The sequence below is a fragment of the Rhinoderma darwinii genome, chromosome 5, assembly GCF_050947455.1.
Source record: "Rhinoderma darwinii isolate aRhiDar2 chromosome 5, aRhiDar2.hap1, whole genome shotgun sequence".
NCBI lineage: Eukaryota > Metazoa > Chordata > Amphibia > Anura > Rhinodermatidae > Rhinoderma > Rhinoderma darwinii.
In genome coordinates, this window is record NC_134691.1 from 293,056,345 (window position 1) to 293,071,907 (window position 15,563).

Consider the following 15,563-nt stretch of genomic DNA (forward strand, 5'->3'; position numbering starts at 1 on the left):
TCCAAAAATTTAAAAAATAGAAATTGGCTGTATCTCTGAGCTCCCAGTATAGCCAGAACGAGGGTAAGGATATGCTGGGAGTTGCTGTTTCACAAAAAAAAGAATGATACACCCATCATCTTGCTGCAGATCATACAGTGACTACAGTACTGATCAGTCACAGAATTAACATTTGAATTTAGTGACTCACTGGTGACGACTTCTCAGATTGGAGTTCTTTTTCTCTTTTCCATCTGGTCCAGACCTCTATGATGAAGCCTCCTGGCCACGACCCATTTCTGTAGAGTTTGCCGCTCAGATGTCTTCGGCTCCTAACTTTTCTAACATTTCCAAACCTATAAACAAAGGGAAAATTCTCATGGTGCCACACTGTATTCTCCTAAATATAACAGTATCATACACTGTGCCCTCCTAAATATAATAGTACCATACACGTGGCCCCTGAATATAATCGTACCATACACTCTGCTCCTAAATATAATAGTACCATACACTGTGCCCCTGAAAATAATAGTACATACGCTGCGCCCATAAATAAAATTGTGTTGAACACTGTAAAGTAATGTACCACACATACAGTGCCCCCTGAATATAGAGCACTCTGTAGATAGTGCTCCCCTTAGAGCCCTCTGTAGATAGGGCCCCCCTGTAGCTTTCCCTGTTTATAGGGCCCCCAGTAGCATTCCATGTAGATAGGGCCCCCTGTAGCATTCCCTGTAGATTGAGGCCCCTGTATATTCTGTAGATAGGGGCCCCTATATACAGTGGAGGAAATAAGTATTTGATCCCTTGCTGATTTTGTAAGTTTGCCCACTGTCAAAGTCATGAACAGTATAGAATTTTTAGGCTAGGTTAATTTTACCAGTGAGCGATAGATTATATAAAAAGAAAATCACATTGTCAAAATTATATATATTTATTTGCATTGTGCACAGAGAAATAAGTATTTGATCCCCTACCAACCATTAAGGCTATGTTCACACGGGGTATTTGGCCGAGTTTTTTGACGCGGAAACCGCGTCGCAAAACTCAGCAGAAACGGCCCGAGAACGCCTCCCATTGATTTCAATGGGAGGCGTCCGCGTCTTTTTCCCGCGAGCAGTAAAACTGCCTCGCGGGAAAAAGAAGCGACATGCCCTATCTTCGGGCGCTTCTGCCTCCGACCTCCCATTGACTTCAATGGGAGGCAGGAGAAAGCGTATTTCTCGCTGTTTTATGCCCGCGGCGCTCAATGGCCGCGGACGAAAAATGGCGCGATAATTGCCGTGAAAATCGGCGTGCAGGGAGAGGAATATCTGCCTCAAAGTTCCAAACGGAATTTTGAGGCAGATATTCCTCCCCCAAAATACTCCGTCTGAACATAGCCTAAGAGTTCAGCCTCCTCCAGACCAGTTACACGCTCCAAATCAACTTGGTGCCTGCATTAAAGACAGCTGTCTTACATGGTCACCTGTATAAAAGACTCCTGTCCACAGACTCAATTAATCAGTCTGACTCTAACCTCTACAACATGGGCAAGACCAAAGAGCTTTCTAAGGATGTCAGGGACAAGATAATAGACCTGCACAAGGCTGGAATGGGCTACAAAAGCATAAGTAAGACGCTGGGTGAGAAGGAGACAACTGTTGGTGCAATAGTAAGAAAATGGAAGACATACAAAATGACTGTCAATCGACATCGATCTGGGGCTCCATGCAAAATCTCACCTCGTGGGGTATCCTTGATCCTGAGGAAGGTGAGAGCTCAGCCGAAAACTACATGGGGGGAACTTGTTAATGATCTCAAGGCAGCTGGGACCACAGTCACCAAGAAAACCATTGGTAACACATTACGCCGTAATGGATTAAAATCCTGCAGTGCCCGCAAGGTCCCCCTGCTCAAGAAGGCACATGTACAGGCCCGTCTGAAGTTTGCAAATGAACATCTGGATGATTCTGAGAGTGATTGGGAGTAGGTGCTGTGGTCAGATGAGACTAAAATTGAGCTCTTTGGCATTAACTCAACTCGGCGTTTTTGGAGGAAGAGAAATGCTGCCTATGACCCAAAGAACACCGTACCCACTGTCAAGCATGGAGGTGGAAACATTATGTTTTGGGGGTGTTTCTCTGCTAAGGGCACAGGACTACTTCACCGCATCAATGGGAGAATGGATGGAGCCATGTACCGTCAAATCCTGAATGACAACCTCCTTCCCTCCACCAGGACATTAAAAATGGCTCGTGGCTGGGTCTTCCAGCACGACAATTACCCGAAACATACAGCCAAGGCATCAAAGGAGTGGCTCAAAAAGAAGCACATTAAGGTCATGGAGTGGCCTAGCCAGTCTCCAGACCTTAATCCCATCGAAACCTTATGGAGGGAGCTGAAGATCCGAGTTGCAAAGAGGAGTGGGCCAAAATTCCATCTAACGTGTGCAAACCTCATCATCAACTACTAAAAATGTCTGACTGCTGTGCGTGCCAACAAGGGTTTTGCCACCAAGTATTAAGTCTTGTTTGCCAAAGGGATCAAATACTTATTTCTCTGTGCACAATGCAAATAAATATATATAATTTTGACAATGTGGTTTTTTTTTATATAATCTATCTCTCACTGGTAAAATTAACCTAGCCTAAAAATTCTAGACTGTTCATGTCTTTGACAGTGGGCAAACTTACAAAATCAGCAAGGGATCAAATACTTATTTCCTTCACTGTAGACCCCTGTAGTTAGTGCCCCCTATATAGTCTTTCCCTGTGGTTAGTGCCCCCTATATAGTCCTCCCCTGTAGTTAGTGCCCCCTATATAGTCCTCCCCTGTAGTTTAGTGTCCCAAATAAATAAGGCCCCCAACACTGCCCACAGTAAAAGGGAAAAAAAGAAACGTATGCTTACCTGTCCTGTTCCCGCGCTGTCCTCCAGCGGAACAACGCAGTGGCGCGATGACGGCGCGCCGACTGCATCATCGCTAAAGCACCGAATGGCGAGGATTCCCTCTTCACCCCGGTTCTGCGAACCAGCTGTAACTTTAACAACCGGTTCATTTGAACCGGTCGCGTCCCACCCCTGCCTTTGTAGATAGTGCCATATATATCCCCCTATAGATAGCGCCATTGGGGCTTTCTTGAGTGGAATCCCCAGCCAAAGAGTTGCCGGCGCTTTGGCCGTGGATTCCTCTCCTGGAGGAGCCCCTGACGTCACTGTCCATATATGCGTTGGCAATGCATTCTGGTCCAGGAGGAGCCACTGACGTTACTGTCCATATATGGACAGTCAGGGTATATTCACACGGGCTATTTTCAGCCGTTTTTCGGGTCATAAACGTCCCGAAAAACTGCTGAAAAATAGGAAGGAGAACGCCTACAAACATCTGCCCATTAAAGTTCTGTTCTGACGGGACGTCTCATTTTATTGGAGCCGTTTTTCATTGACTATAGAAAAACAGCTCCAAAAACGGCCGTAAAAAACGCTAGTTTGATTAAAAACGGCTGAAAATCAGGAGCTCTTTTCCCTTGAAAACCGCTCCGTATTTTCAGCCGTATTTTGTTAACCGTGTGATCAGAGGCGTGTGATTGTTACACTTACATCAGGCCTCGTCTATCAGCAGAATAACCGATCAGTCCGTCGGCAACGCGCTGGCTGGGCATTCGGCTCCAGGAGGAGTTACTGACGTCACTGTCCATATATGGAGAGTTACGTCGGAGGCCTTATCTATCAGCAGAATCCCCGACCAGTGTGTCGGCAACGCGCTGGTGGGCATTCCGGTCCAGATGGAGTCACCATCCATATATGGACAGTTATGTCAGAGGCCTCGTCTATTAGTGGAATCCCTGACCAGAGCGCTCTGGCTGGAGAATCCACTCCTAGAGTAGCCCCAATGAAGCTATGTATAGAGAGGGGGGTGTATTGCTGTTCACAGGGTGAGGTGTTTGCGGCACTCCTTTTACTTGCTCTCTGCTTGCCTGCTGTTAGCAGGCTGCAGATGACCGCTTCAGGGGCCACATACGGGCCGTGTCTTTGAGAACTCTGGTCTAGGATCTACATCATAATTCCTAAAGTTTTATTTTTCTTTATGTGTGGGACTGCCCATAATCGTCACACTCTGGTTTCTATGAAAGGAGCAGTTGTAATTGTCTGTATGCAGTAACTACATTACTCAGCAGGCTTAGCTCAGGGTAGTTTACTTTAGGAGTTACCAGTGATGATCACTTAATGCTGTTCATACATTTAATTCAGTATTGCCAATCTGTGGCTTTAAAGCTGTTGTGACGGTCCCAGCAATCCTGGGCAGTCGCTTGTTTCACAACAGTTGTGAAGTCACAGATTACAGGCCAAGGATGGATGTGTATAAGGCATATTCTCTTACATTGCCACACATTTTGGGCTTGTTCACAGCACTGAAAATGAGACGTCAGTCTTTCTTCTCTATTTATTGTAAGGGATTATATTATATGCAAACTGCAGACCGAACATTATTCTGGACTCTGCACAAGAGAAAGTTCACTGACGCAGAGGATTACAGTTCCAGGTACCAATCCTGGGTTGCAATGTCCTCTTCTCTACCCTTATCTTTAAATGGTAATGCATTGATTACAATTAATAAGTGGACCCCCTTCTGTGTCATTGGGAGCATACATCTATGCAATCTCCATTAACAAACATTAGTAATAGAATGGGTTGTACTGAAGAGCTCAGTGATTTTCAGCATGGCACTGTAATTGGATTCATCCTTTCCAAAAACTGTTTGCCAAATTCCAAACTTCCCATTGAAGCAATACCAGGACAGTAAATATTTTCCAGGAGTCTTTCACATTACATTTCTTTGGTTGAGCAACTGCCTAAAAAAAACCTTTGATGATCTTGTGTAATGCCAAGTATCTGGTCATCCAGTATGTAGTAGAAATATGTTCTCTGCCGTGATGAACTGCATATCACCATACAGCAGTCTGAATTTGTTCCTATTTGATGGAGGATAATAATGGTCTGATGGCCCCGTGAGGCGTACTGAAGAGACATCTCAATACCACAGCATACAATCTTATTATACAGACTTGTAAGCTAACCGCTTTGTCGCAATGGTTTGAAGCATGTCCATTTCCCGTTTCAGCATGATAATTTGCCTGATCAGAAAGTGCCTTTAAAAAAAATAAAACATTTGGGGAGGAAGAATGTCTGGCCTGCTCACAGTCCTGACCTCTACCATTGGGATGAATTGTGATGTTGGCTGCACTACAGGCCTTAACTAATATAAAGCCAACCTAAGTCCATCATCTCATGAGCATATGGCTCAGTGTAGAAGCTGTTTTTTAAGTGCCATGGACAGGATCGGATCTCATTCTGTGAGATCAGGAAAGTCTTTCCTAGGGAAGAGCTGACCCTGTCCTTGGCTCTAAATATATGGCTTCTGCACGCAGTTGTAGTACGCTTATGTGAAACTGGCCTTATGGTGTATTGGCTGATAGGGTGCCATTGCAAGTGATGGCATATCTCTAAAACTTGCCATCATAGGATCACTAGGATATCCTATAATTTACTGATCCGACCAATGAGACCCCCACTGATTACTAGAACCAAGGGGCTTCAGCACCAGTCCCAGACGGATGTGATGTACGGATGTTCACATACTATCATCTATCGATTAGCACCCATTAGATGTGCATAAGTAATACATTGTGCGTTGTTTCAGTTCATAGGGTAGCCTTATTACATTTACTGTACTTGAAAGCACGCATACTTTAAAGACGATGTACTAACTATGTGCTAAATTTAAGGGGAACCTGAAAGCTGTGTCTTTAATACTACTGAAAGGGAATGCATCATTGTAGAGGTGTTGCTACATTTACAACATGTTTAATTTTATAATAAAAAGTTATTTAAAGAATAGATCTGATAAAAGTTTTTTTAATTAAAAATAATTTATTTGACAAAAATTAAATAAAGACAAGAATAAATAACACAAAAATATAAACTTATTAAATTACTAGCCTGCAACCAATACAATTGCACAATACTGATGTTATTTTCATTGAAAATACTTTTTGTGTGATGTCACACTACAGTACTACATGGTACTAAGGCTCTTGTTCACACTGTGTTTCCAGTGTAAAATCGGTGTACATACCGGGAAACGTAGGCCTAACATATGACTTGGATGTATGCAACTGTATCCCATATGTCGCCCATTGACTCCTATTTTAAATAAAATATACCACAGTCTATATGTTTTGTTGTGGCTATGTTCGGCATCTATGGATACGTTCAGCGTTTACATTGAGCACATTTTCCAGATATATGCCGAACGTGCACTGCAAAAGCAATGTGGACATAGCCGTAGTAGTATATTGCACATACTAGAGACATAACCTGATCAGGTAAAACGTGTGGACACTCTAGGAAATGAATAAAAACTGGCGCTAAGGCAAAGCCCATGGCAACCAATCAGATTCCACCTCTAATTTTTTAAAGGCCCTTTTGAAAATGAAAACCGCAACCTGAATGATTGCCATGGGCAACTACTCCACTTCTCCTTTGCACCAGTTTTGATAACTCTCCCCTAATAACTTTACAGGTTGAAAAATATATTGTATAAGATAACAAACAACTTATAATGTAAAATAAATTAAATATTTCAACATAATTATTAACATTACATAAAAATAAATATTTAAATAAAAGAATTTATAAAAAAAATATTCAATAAAATAATTTACATTTAGTAACATAGATCACACTGGATGCCGTGATCATAGGACAGCAAATCTTCACTACACAGTAGTAATGCGGAATAAGTGTATTCAATTAGAGACCTTTACACTGTTACGTAATGCTCGAGCTGTCTTCTCTAAATACTCCTTGATGGATTGCAGAATAATATAGCTTGTAAGATTCTGGTTCCAGGGATCTTTAGACCTCATATCAGCCACTGTAATGCCAGTAGTGGTGTCTTCTTTGTCTTCACTAGGATTTTCTTGATGCTAGAATACATAATGAGGTGACAAATTCATAAGTTTGTTTTTAGTCATGGGGTTGAGATACAATACAAGACTTAACCCAAAGACGAAAGGCGATGTTTCTGGACAAAAAGCAGACCCTTTTGCTAATCTTAAAGTAACCCTTTCATGACAAGATCTTACTTTGGCTGAAACTAGAAATGCTCTATGTAACAGCAAAAGGAAAGTATTGGTGCTACTCTTAGCATCCAATAAGATCACTGCTCTCACTGACCTGTTCTAGAAAAATGAGGACCTAAATAGTTGCAATGGCCAATAGTTGCAATGGCCAATACCTCTACCGTTTAGGGTATGTTCACACGGCCGTAAACGCCCCAAAAAATGGCTGAAAATATGGGGGCTGAACGCCTCCAAACATCTACCCATTGATTTCAATGGGAAAAACTGCGTTTCGTTCCCACGGGGCGTTTTTTACACGCTGTTTGTAAAAGCGCTGCGTAAAAAAACTCTCCGTAAAAAAAAAAAGTGCATGTCACTTCTAGAGCCGTTTTTGGAGCAGTTTTTCATTGTCTCAATAGAAAAACAGCTTCAAAAACGCATCAAAAAACGCCTGATGTATAAAAAACGGCTGAAAATCAGAGGCTGTTTTCCCTTGAAAACAGCTCCGTATTTTACAGCCGTCTTTTGTTAAGCATGTGAACATACCCTTAAAGTGAAGCTCATTCTTTGTAGTCTGCTCATTCAAAGCAATTATTAGGAATTTAAAATAGTCTCCGACGGTGGCGGAACAAGGTGTAGGCAACTGCCTAGGGCACCATTGGAAGGAAGGGCCTGAAATGTATTAAATTAAAAATAATTGTGCTGACCAATTGAACATATTGTGAGAGCTGCAGATAATGCTGTAGGTGCTGAGGTCCGATGCACGCTTAATTTGAGTATATTGGTGAGGAATTGGCCCACTGGTATATGGTAGGGTGACCAGTTGGCTCGCATTGAGAAATGCATATTTGCAAAGGAGTAGAGTATGTTTTATAGAACACTAGGAATGGGTATTGAATGGTGAGTGGTGAGAGCAACTTAACTAAGGGTGTAGGGGGAGCCCATCCTGACTTGCCCGCCTTGGGCACAGAAAGAACTTGCTCCATTATTCGCAGTATATTAGTGAATAGCTAACAATTGCAGTGCCGTAGTAAAATCCCAAACATGGTACCTGTAAAGTATTGTACATTATTACTCGAACGAAACGTAACAATTTCCAATTTTACGCTCCGCTGCATATTACAGAGAAATAGAGTATCTTTTAGTCCTCTATCTTACTAAGTGAAACTATTACTTACATAAGGGATATCACATTTTACAGTAATTACAGTACAATATCTTTTATATAGCAGGAAAGTACAGTACTCACAAGATGAATGTAGAGTTAATTATACTGAATGGGCAGTAACTACAGATTGTCAAGAAAAGGAAAGGTGAATTCTGCTTACTGACGTAGTTTCGTTCCTTCACTAGACTTAGGTAACTAGGCTTTCCTTTACTCAGGGTAAAGGAGAATTTCACTACCCTAGCCCCGTATCTAAATCCCCTGGCCGAGGTAGAGTATATTGTTGGGCGTCCCCCCTGGCACCCAGCACCCGGAGCGCCTGCCCTGCCAGTCCTCCCAGCTATGCCTCTGCCTCCACTGTTTTACTTCATTATTTGACACTAGAAAACACTTTATAAGTCCTTACACATTATTTTCAGTATATATGTTCTATGGACGGGTATGTAAACAAATTCTGCACACTAGTGCTGAGGGAAATGCACACATTTGATAAAAATGTTGAACAATTTGAACATTTCAAAGAACAAATGAAACTTACATGTTTTACAGTGTTTGCCAAAGAGATTGTCTTGACCTGCATAAACTCAATGATGTTTTTATTTTTTGGCATAGATTCCTTTAAAAAGTCCAAATATGGCTGGAGCTTCAGAAGATCACGGCGTATTTTGGGCAGACATTTTTCCTAAAGAGAAATTAATATGTTACAGATTATAATTGGGCATATTTATAGCAATATTCAGTATTGTTCCCCTTAGGCATTAGATGGCAATCTGAGACCCACCCGCCCGGTATGTTGTCAGCTGAAGCATACATTAGACAACTTTTTTGCTATTTGATATTTTTGTAAAGATTAAATAACATCCATATTCGGAATTTTCCTTTCTAATTGTCGCTCTTATATGGGTTGACTGGGATTATTTTTTTTTTACTTTAGACATTTAAATTTAAAGTATTTAAAAAAAGTGCCTCTATAGTACTTCTCAATATAGGATGTCCTATTCCAATTGGCCACAACCTCTTTGATAATGGGGGGGTGAGAACCTGTCCAGGCATTATAAATGAGGGAGTAGAGAAGCACCCAAGTGTCATGGAAAGGGGGTTGGAGTCAAACAACCACCAAGTGTTCATGTCCCTTGTATGGCATGACCCAGTGCCAGAAAAGGGTCTCCATTTTGTTTTTTGCTATGGGGCCTTCCTCTTCTGACGCTCAGGAAACAATAAGATCCTTTTACAATAAGTGTTTTGGAATGACTGCTTTATTTGTTAGTCATTTTGAGAAAATTAGATCCCCAGGTGAGTTATTAAGACTTTACTTAAGCTTGTATTATATTATACTACACATTACATCATGATTTGTGTACCTTATTGAATTTTGTACTCAGACATCCAGACTCAATATCATTAATTTCTGGGAGTTTCAGGTCCATTCTCAACAAATGTTCAACACTGCTACTGCACAGGTTGGGAGTTTTGCAGATCTACAAGAAAAACACAAATTATATTTAATATTTAAATGTTTTAGGATCAAGTAATTTCACTATAATTATATATTTAGTTTCAATTATTAAAATACATCCACTCACATTAGTAAGCGAAACTGGGAAATCAGCTGCAGTTTCCTATTCAGGAATCTTATTATCCCCATATAAAAAATTGGGGTTGTATTATAAATCGTAATTATAACCTCTATAAGGCTGGGTTCACACGTGGCGGAATTTCACTTAAATTCCGCTGCGGACACTCCGCAGCGTTAATCCGCAGCGGAGCCGTTTCTGCATTGACTTCCACTTCTATTTAGAAGTGTTCGTTTAGACGATGCGTAACATTCCGCTGCGGAGCATAGGCTGCGGAGCGGAATTTGGTGTCCGCAGCATGCTCTGTCTGTTGCGGAGCAGTGGCGGACTCATGGCGGAATTTCTCCATTGACTTCAATGGAGATTCTAAGTTCCGCAATGAAGTCCGCAGCTGTCATGCACATGTTATGTGTGCTGCGGATGCGTCTTGCTTTTTTGCCATGACATTTCTTCATTCTGGCTGGACCTATGTATTTCGAGGTCTACAGCCAGACTGAGGAAGTCAATGGGGCTCCCGTAATGACGGGAGCGTTGCTAGGAGACGTCTGTAAATAGTCACTGTCCAGGGTGCTGAAAGAGTTAAGCGATCGGCAGTAACTGTTTCTGCACCCTGGACAGTGACTACCGATCACAATATACAGCAACCTGTAAAAAAATATAAGTTCATACTTACCGAGAACTCCCTGCTTCTGTCTCCAGTCCGGCCTCCCAGGATGACGTTTCAGTCTAAGTGACGGCTGCAGCCAATCACAGGCCAAGCACAGGCTGCAGCGGTCACATGGACTGGCGCGTCATCCAGGGAGGTCGGGCTGGATGCCGAAAGAGGGACGCGTCACCAAGACAACGGCCGGTAAGTATGAAATTCGTTTACTTTCACTAGGGAAAGTGCTGTCCCTTCTCTCTATCCTGCACTGATAGGGAGAAGGGAAGCACTTTTCCCGCAGTCCGCAGCAGCTAGTCCGCATCAATTTACTGCACATTTTGTGCAGATCCGCAGCAGAATCTGCAACGCAGATTCTGTGCGGCATTGATGCGGACAGTTGCGGACGAAATCCGCCACGTGTGGTCATGCCCTAAGAAGGAACCTGGAGTACCCAGAGTAAAACCCACAGAAGTAAGCGAAGTTCAAACTCCATGCAGATGTTGCCTTTGTTGGACTTAAACTCAAGACTAGTGATAAAGAGTGCTAACCACGAGACAACATTTTATATATTTAATTTACTCTACCTAGAAATGTGCCAGAAATTGGGATGGAGAAAACACAGGTCTATATTCCAGAATTTCAGCCTCAATTAATTTATATGAGGCAAATAGAGCTCCATAATAATAAATCACCTGTTGGTAAAATATTGGCATGGCAAATATTCCCTGATTCATTCACCTGTATTTAATTCTGTGTGTGTCTATATATTTCCATTAGCGAGCACATTTTAGGACGAACCCGTGAAAAAAAAGACTTGATGACATCACTGAAGATCAAAGGTAACAATACTAGGCCTCATTAATCAAAACTGTCTAAAAAAAACTGACTTTGTTGCCCAAAGCAACCAATCACAGCATAGCTTTTTATTTTTCTAGAGCAGTTTAGGACATGAAAGATGAACTCTAATTGGTTTATCTGTTAGTTTTGATAAATGGGGCCCACTATATCTATATAAATGGCCCAATTCAGTACTATAGAGTTCAATCTGAAGGCCATAAAAGACAATCTGTCATTTAACTTCATTTTCTAATAAGAAGTTCACTTGTCATTTTATAGAAAATTATATTCTCATAAACCTTAAATTTTATTTATACAGTATAAAAAAAAAACAACAATTTTCGAAGAGAAATGTACAACAGGGACATATAAAGCACATGAGTACAAGACAGAAAAATGTGCTGGAACGTGTGTTTCGGGGGAATGTGTCTGAATGCATCATAATGAGCAGAAATGACACAATTGTAGAGCATTCGGCATACAGTGATACAGGAGATGTGCTTAGCTGCCTGAATACCCCAGAGACCATGACAACTAAGGCCTAGACACATTTGAATACTCAGTTTACTGGCAAAGATGTTCTGGGAAAACCAGAGAAATTATACAGGGACGAGTATCATTAGTCAAAATAATCAGAATGAAGGAAAGTTTTTAACCGAGCAGTCAGTCTCACTCCCACTTTCACTACATTTCATCTGCAATGCAACCGGAATATATAAACCAGGAAAACAGAAACGCTGCGGATTTGTGGCATTTTTTTGGGCCAAAAACGCTAAGGCCAGATGTTAGCTGAAAGTCTCTAGTGAAATATAAAATGCACTACAAACAATGCTTTTTTGTTTGTGCGATTTATCTGGCCTTTTGGTGTGTTTTCTGGCTAAGGGTATGTGGCACGTACAAAAAGTGGATGAAAATTACGAGGCTGTTTTCAAGGGAAAATTACGCATGTTTTCATTTGTATCTAATTTTGAGGTTTTGGGTGTTTTTAGCCAGTTTTTAGGTGTTTTTTGTAGTGTCAATGGGAAATCAGCCACAAAAATGCCTCAAGAAGTGACATCCTACTTCTTTTTACGAGGATTTTTTTTACAAGGCGTTTTTGTTTATTCAGCAGTGTAAAAATATACCTCATGTGAACAGCATAATGTATTTCCCATTAAAATCAATTGGAAACTGTTTGCAGGACTTTTTTGTATTTTGGAGCATAAAATGAGGCTTTTAGGGTATGTTCACACACAGTAGCAAAATACGTCTGAAATTACGTTTTTCAGACGTTTTTTAACAACTCGCGTTTTTCGCGGCGTATTTTATGGACATTATTGGAGCTGTTTTTCAATAGTCAATGAAAAGCGGCTCCAAAAACGTCCCAAGTAGTGACATGCACTTTTTTTACGCGATCGCAATGCGTAAAATTACACTTTGTGGGAACAGAACATCGTAAAACACATTGAAAGCAATGGGCAGATGTTTGTAGGCGTAATGGAGCCTTTTTTCATGCGTAATTCGAGGTGTAAAACGCACAAATTATGTCTGAAAATAGGCCGTGTGAACATACCCTTACGCTCCAAAATCAGCCTGAAAATAAACCGTGTGAACATGTCCTAAGTGTCGTTTTTTTTTGTGTTTTTTAAATGAAGCATGCTCTAGGTAACACATTAAAAATTTAATGAATAGAAAAAACACCAACAACAATTAGTGTTTTTTTTTACAAGTGAAAAAAAAAAAGTGTGTGTGAAGGAGGCTTTAAAGGTAAACGTCCAGCAAACCCTAAAGTTTATTTTATATAGATTTGCTGAACAGCTGAATTCAATATTGTACCCTTTTTCCAGTAATTTCAGGCTGGGGGGGTTACTGACAGGAAATCCAGAAAAATATCTGCCTCATCATCAATACTTTATCTCACATATCTCCAGTGCTAAGAAACATTTAGATACATATCAGTGATTGATATGAGAAGCTCTTCATATTATAAGCTATACTTTCATAAACTTCTAAACAGTAGTGCTCTTTAAGGGCTTATACGCATGGCCAGGGGCTTAACTAGAATTCATAGGGCCCCATAGTAAATTGAGGTGGTCCCCCACCACCGAATGACAGGAAAATTAAACAGCAGCAAAAGTAGCAATAATTTATGGTGGGGATAATAGCGCCATATATCAGGGAATCCGCATAGTAGTGCTAGATAGTAGAAAGCCACCAACTCCACCATAAAAAGGAACAATGTTCTTGCACCTGAATAGGCCCCCTCAAGCTCTGGGCCCTATAGCTACGGCTATAGTTACACCACCGTGTTATGGCTCTGTTTTGTATATGTATCACCCTAGGCCTCCAGTTTTATACAGATAAATATAAATATAAAATAAAATGGATATCAAACTGTGATAACAGTATGTGTCGTTTTCTAGCAGCAGAGATATATACTTTGGGGATACTCACCTCAGTGCATAGCTTGCCTGCCTCCGTTACTAAGACATTTGCCACATTCTCGAGACCTCCTTTAGTTTGACTCAAGGGATAGTTAGGGGATGTCGGCGCTGACCACACAATTGGTAATATTGCAGTTATTGCCAAACAAAACAGGAGCCGTGCAGATGATGTAGAGCCTATAATAGGAAATGATGTCAAAGTAAGTAATGTAACACTGCTTAGTAGTAGATGCCTTGTCACTGACAAGGCCTTCATACACCTGATAGGTTTACACATCCTGAGCAGAATTCAATGTACACTATGGTTCCTGGTCTATGTGACATGAGGAAATATTACACGAATGAAAGCTAGAAGATGCATAAAACATTGCCTTTGTTTCCCAAACTGTAGAAGAAGTTAATATGAGTTTTAGCTGCTGGTTTAATAGAAACCATAACAATAACTTGGCGCTCCAGTTCACCAGAACAAGAAATCGAATTTACCAACACGCCATAGCCAAGATTAGTACCTAAGTACCTAACACTAAACAATTCAGGAATTTTTGTACAGTATATAGATATATATATATATAGATATATTTAACTTAATGTTATATGTGTGCCAAGTTGCTAAATTACCCATTTCACTTTAAAATGGTCGATGATGCTATCTTAGTTTATCTATCTATCTATCTATCTATCTATCTATCTATCTATCTATCTATCTATCTATCTATCTATCTATCTGTCTGTCTGTCTGTCTGTCTGTCTGTCTGTCTGTCTGTCTGTCTGTCTGTCTGTCTGTCTGTCTATCTATCTATCTATCTATCTATCTATCTATCTATATATCTATATATATATATATGTCTAGATATATCTATATATATCTATATATATATATATATATATATATATATATATAAAAATATATATGTATATATATATATATATATATATATATATACACATATGTAGCTGATAGCAGTTTATCTTTTGGGTACTCATCGTGAGCATAAGAAACAATTAGCAAATTCTGCACTGCTACATCTACTTTAGCAACATTTGTTCATAAAAAAGGGACTGAATGATAGTTTATAGATATATTACATTTAGTGCAATTTACAATTATGTCATGTTAAAGCAAGCAATTACTACGGAGAATATTGCATGGTCATGTTAAATAGTCTGAACATACAGGGTTAATTCTGAGCAGTGCCTATTATGTAATGGACTATGTAGAAGCAGCGGAGCTCCCTGCAATAGTTCTCATATAGTCTCAGGATGTCCAACAAGTTTCACTTACTTGTACAATCCATTTCTCGTGTTGATTTCTTTTCCTTCTAATCCACACTTCAGTGAATGAGCCCCAGAGAGAGTTGCTTCTGAATGAATGACCTCCATGGTCTCTCTTCTTGTATTTATTCATAATTGGGGAAAATCCATGTGAGGGGGTGTAGCCTCTTGTATTGTGTAATAAAGCTTAATAAGCATATATTAAAAAAAGGCATAGTTTCTTATAAGAATTTTCCCATCTAAAATAATTCCAATTACATGTAATATATATATATATATAGAGAGAGAGTAAAAAGAGAGAGAGAGAGAGAGAGAGAGAGAGAGAAAAAGAAAGAAAGAAAGAAAGAAAGAAAGAAAGAAAGAAAGAAAGAAAGAAAGAAAGAAAGAAAGAAAGAAAGAAAGAAAGAAAGAAAGAAAGAAAGAAAGAAAGAAAGAAAGAAAGAAAGAAAGAAAGAAAGAAAGAAAATGAATCTTAAATTTAGTGACCTGGGTATTTTGGTATTTTGTTCATTTATTTCTTTGTTCACTATAACAGTGATGTCTTAATGGAATTTCAGTGATC

The 15,563-nt window shown here is 40.1% G+C and overlaps 1 protein-coding gene across 1 annotated transcript; it reads right to left on the reverse strand.

Annotated features, from left to right (window-relative positions):
• Window positions 1-6,772: 6,772 nt before the first annotated feature.
• On the reverse strand, window positions 6,773-15,024 carry IL6 (interleukin 6). Its single transcript, XM_075828262.1, has 5 exons — window positions 15,012-15,024; window positions 13,740-13,906; window positions 9,614-9,730; window positions 8,791-8,934; window positions 6,773-6,952 (listed from the first exon to the last, which is right to left on the reverse strand). Exons 1-5 carry the CDS (start codon window positions 15,022-15,024, stop codon window positions 6,773-6,775), a joined length of 621 nt encoding a protein of 206 aa, XP_075684377.1.
• Between the last annotated feature and the right edge of the window lie 539 nt (window positions 15,025-15,563).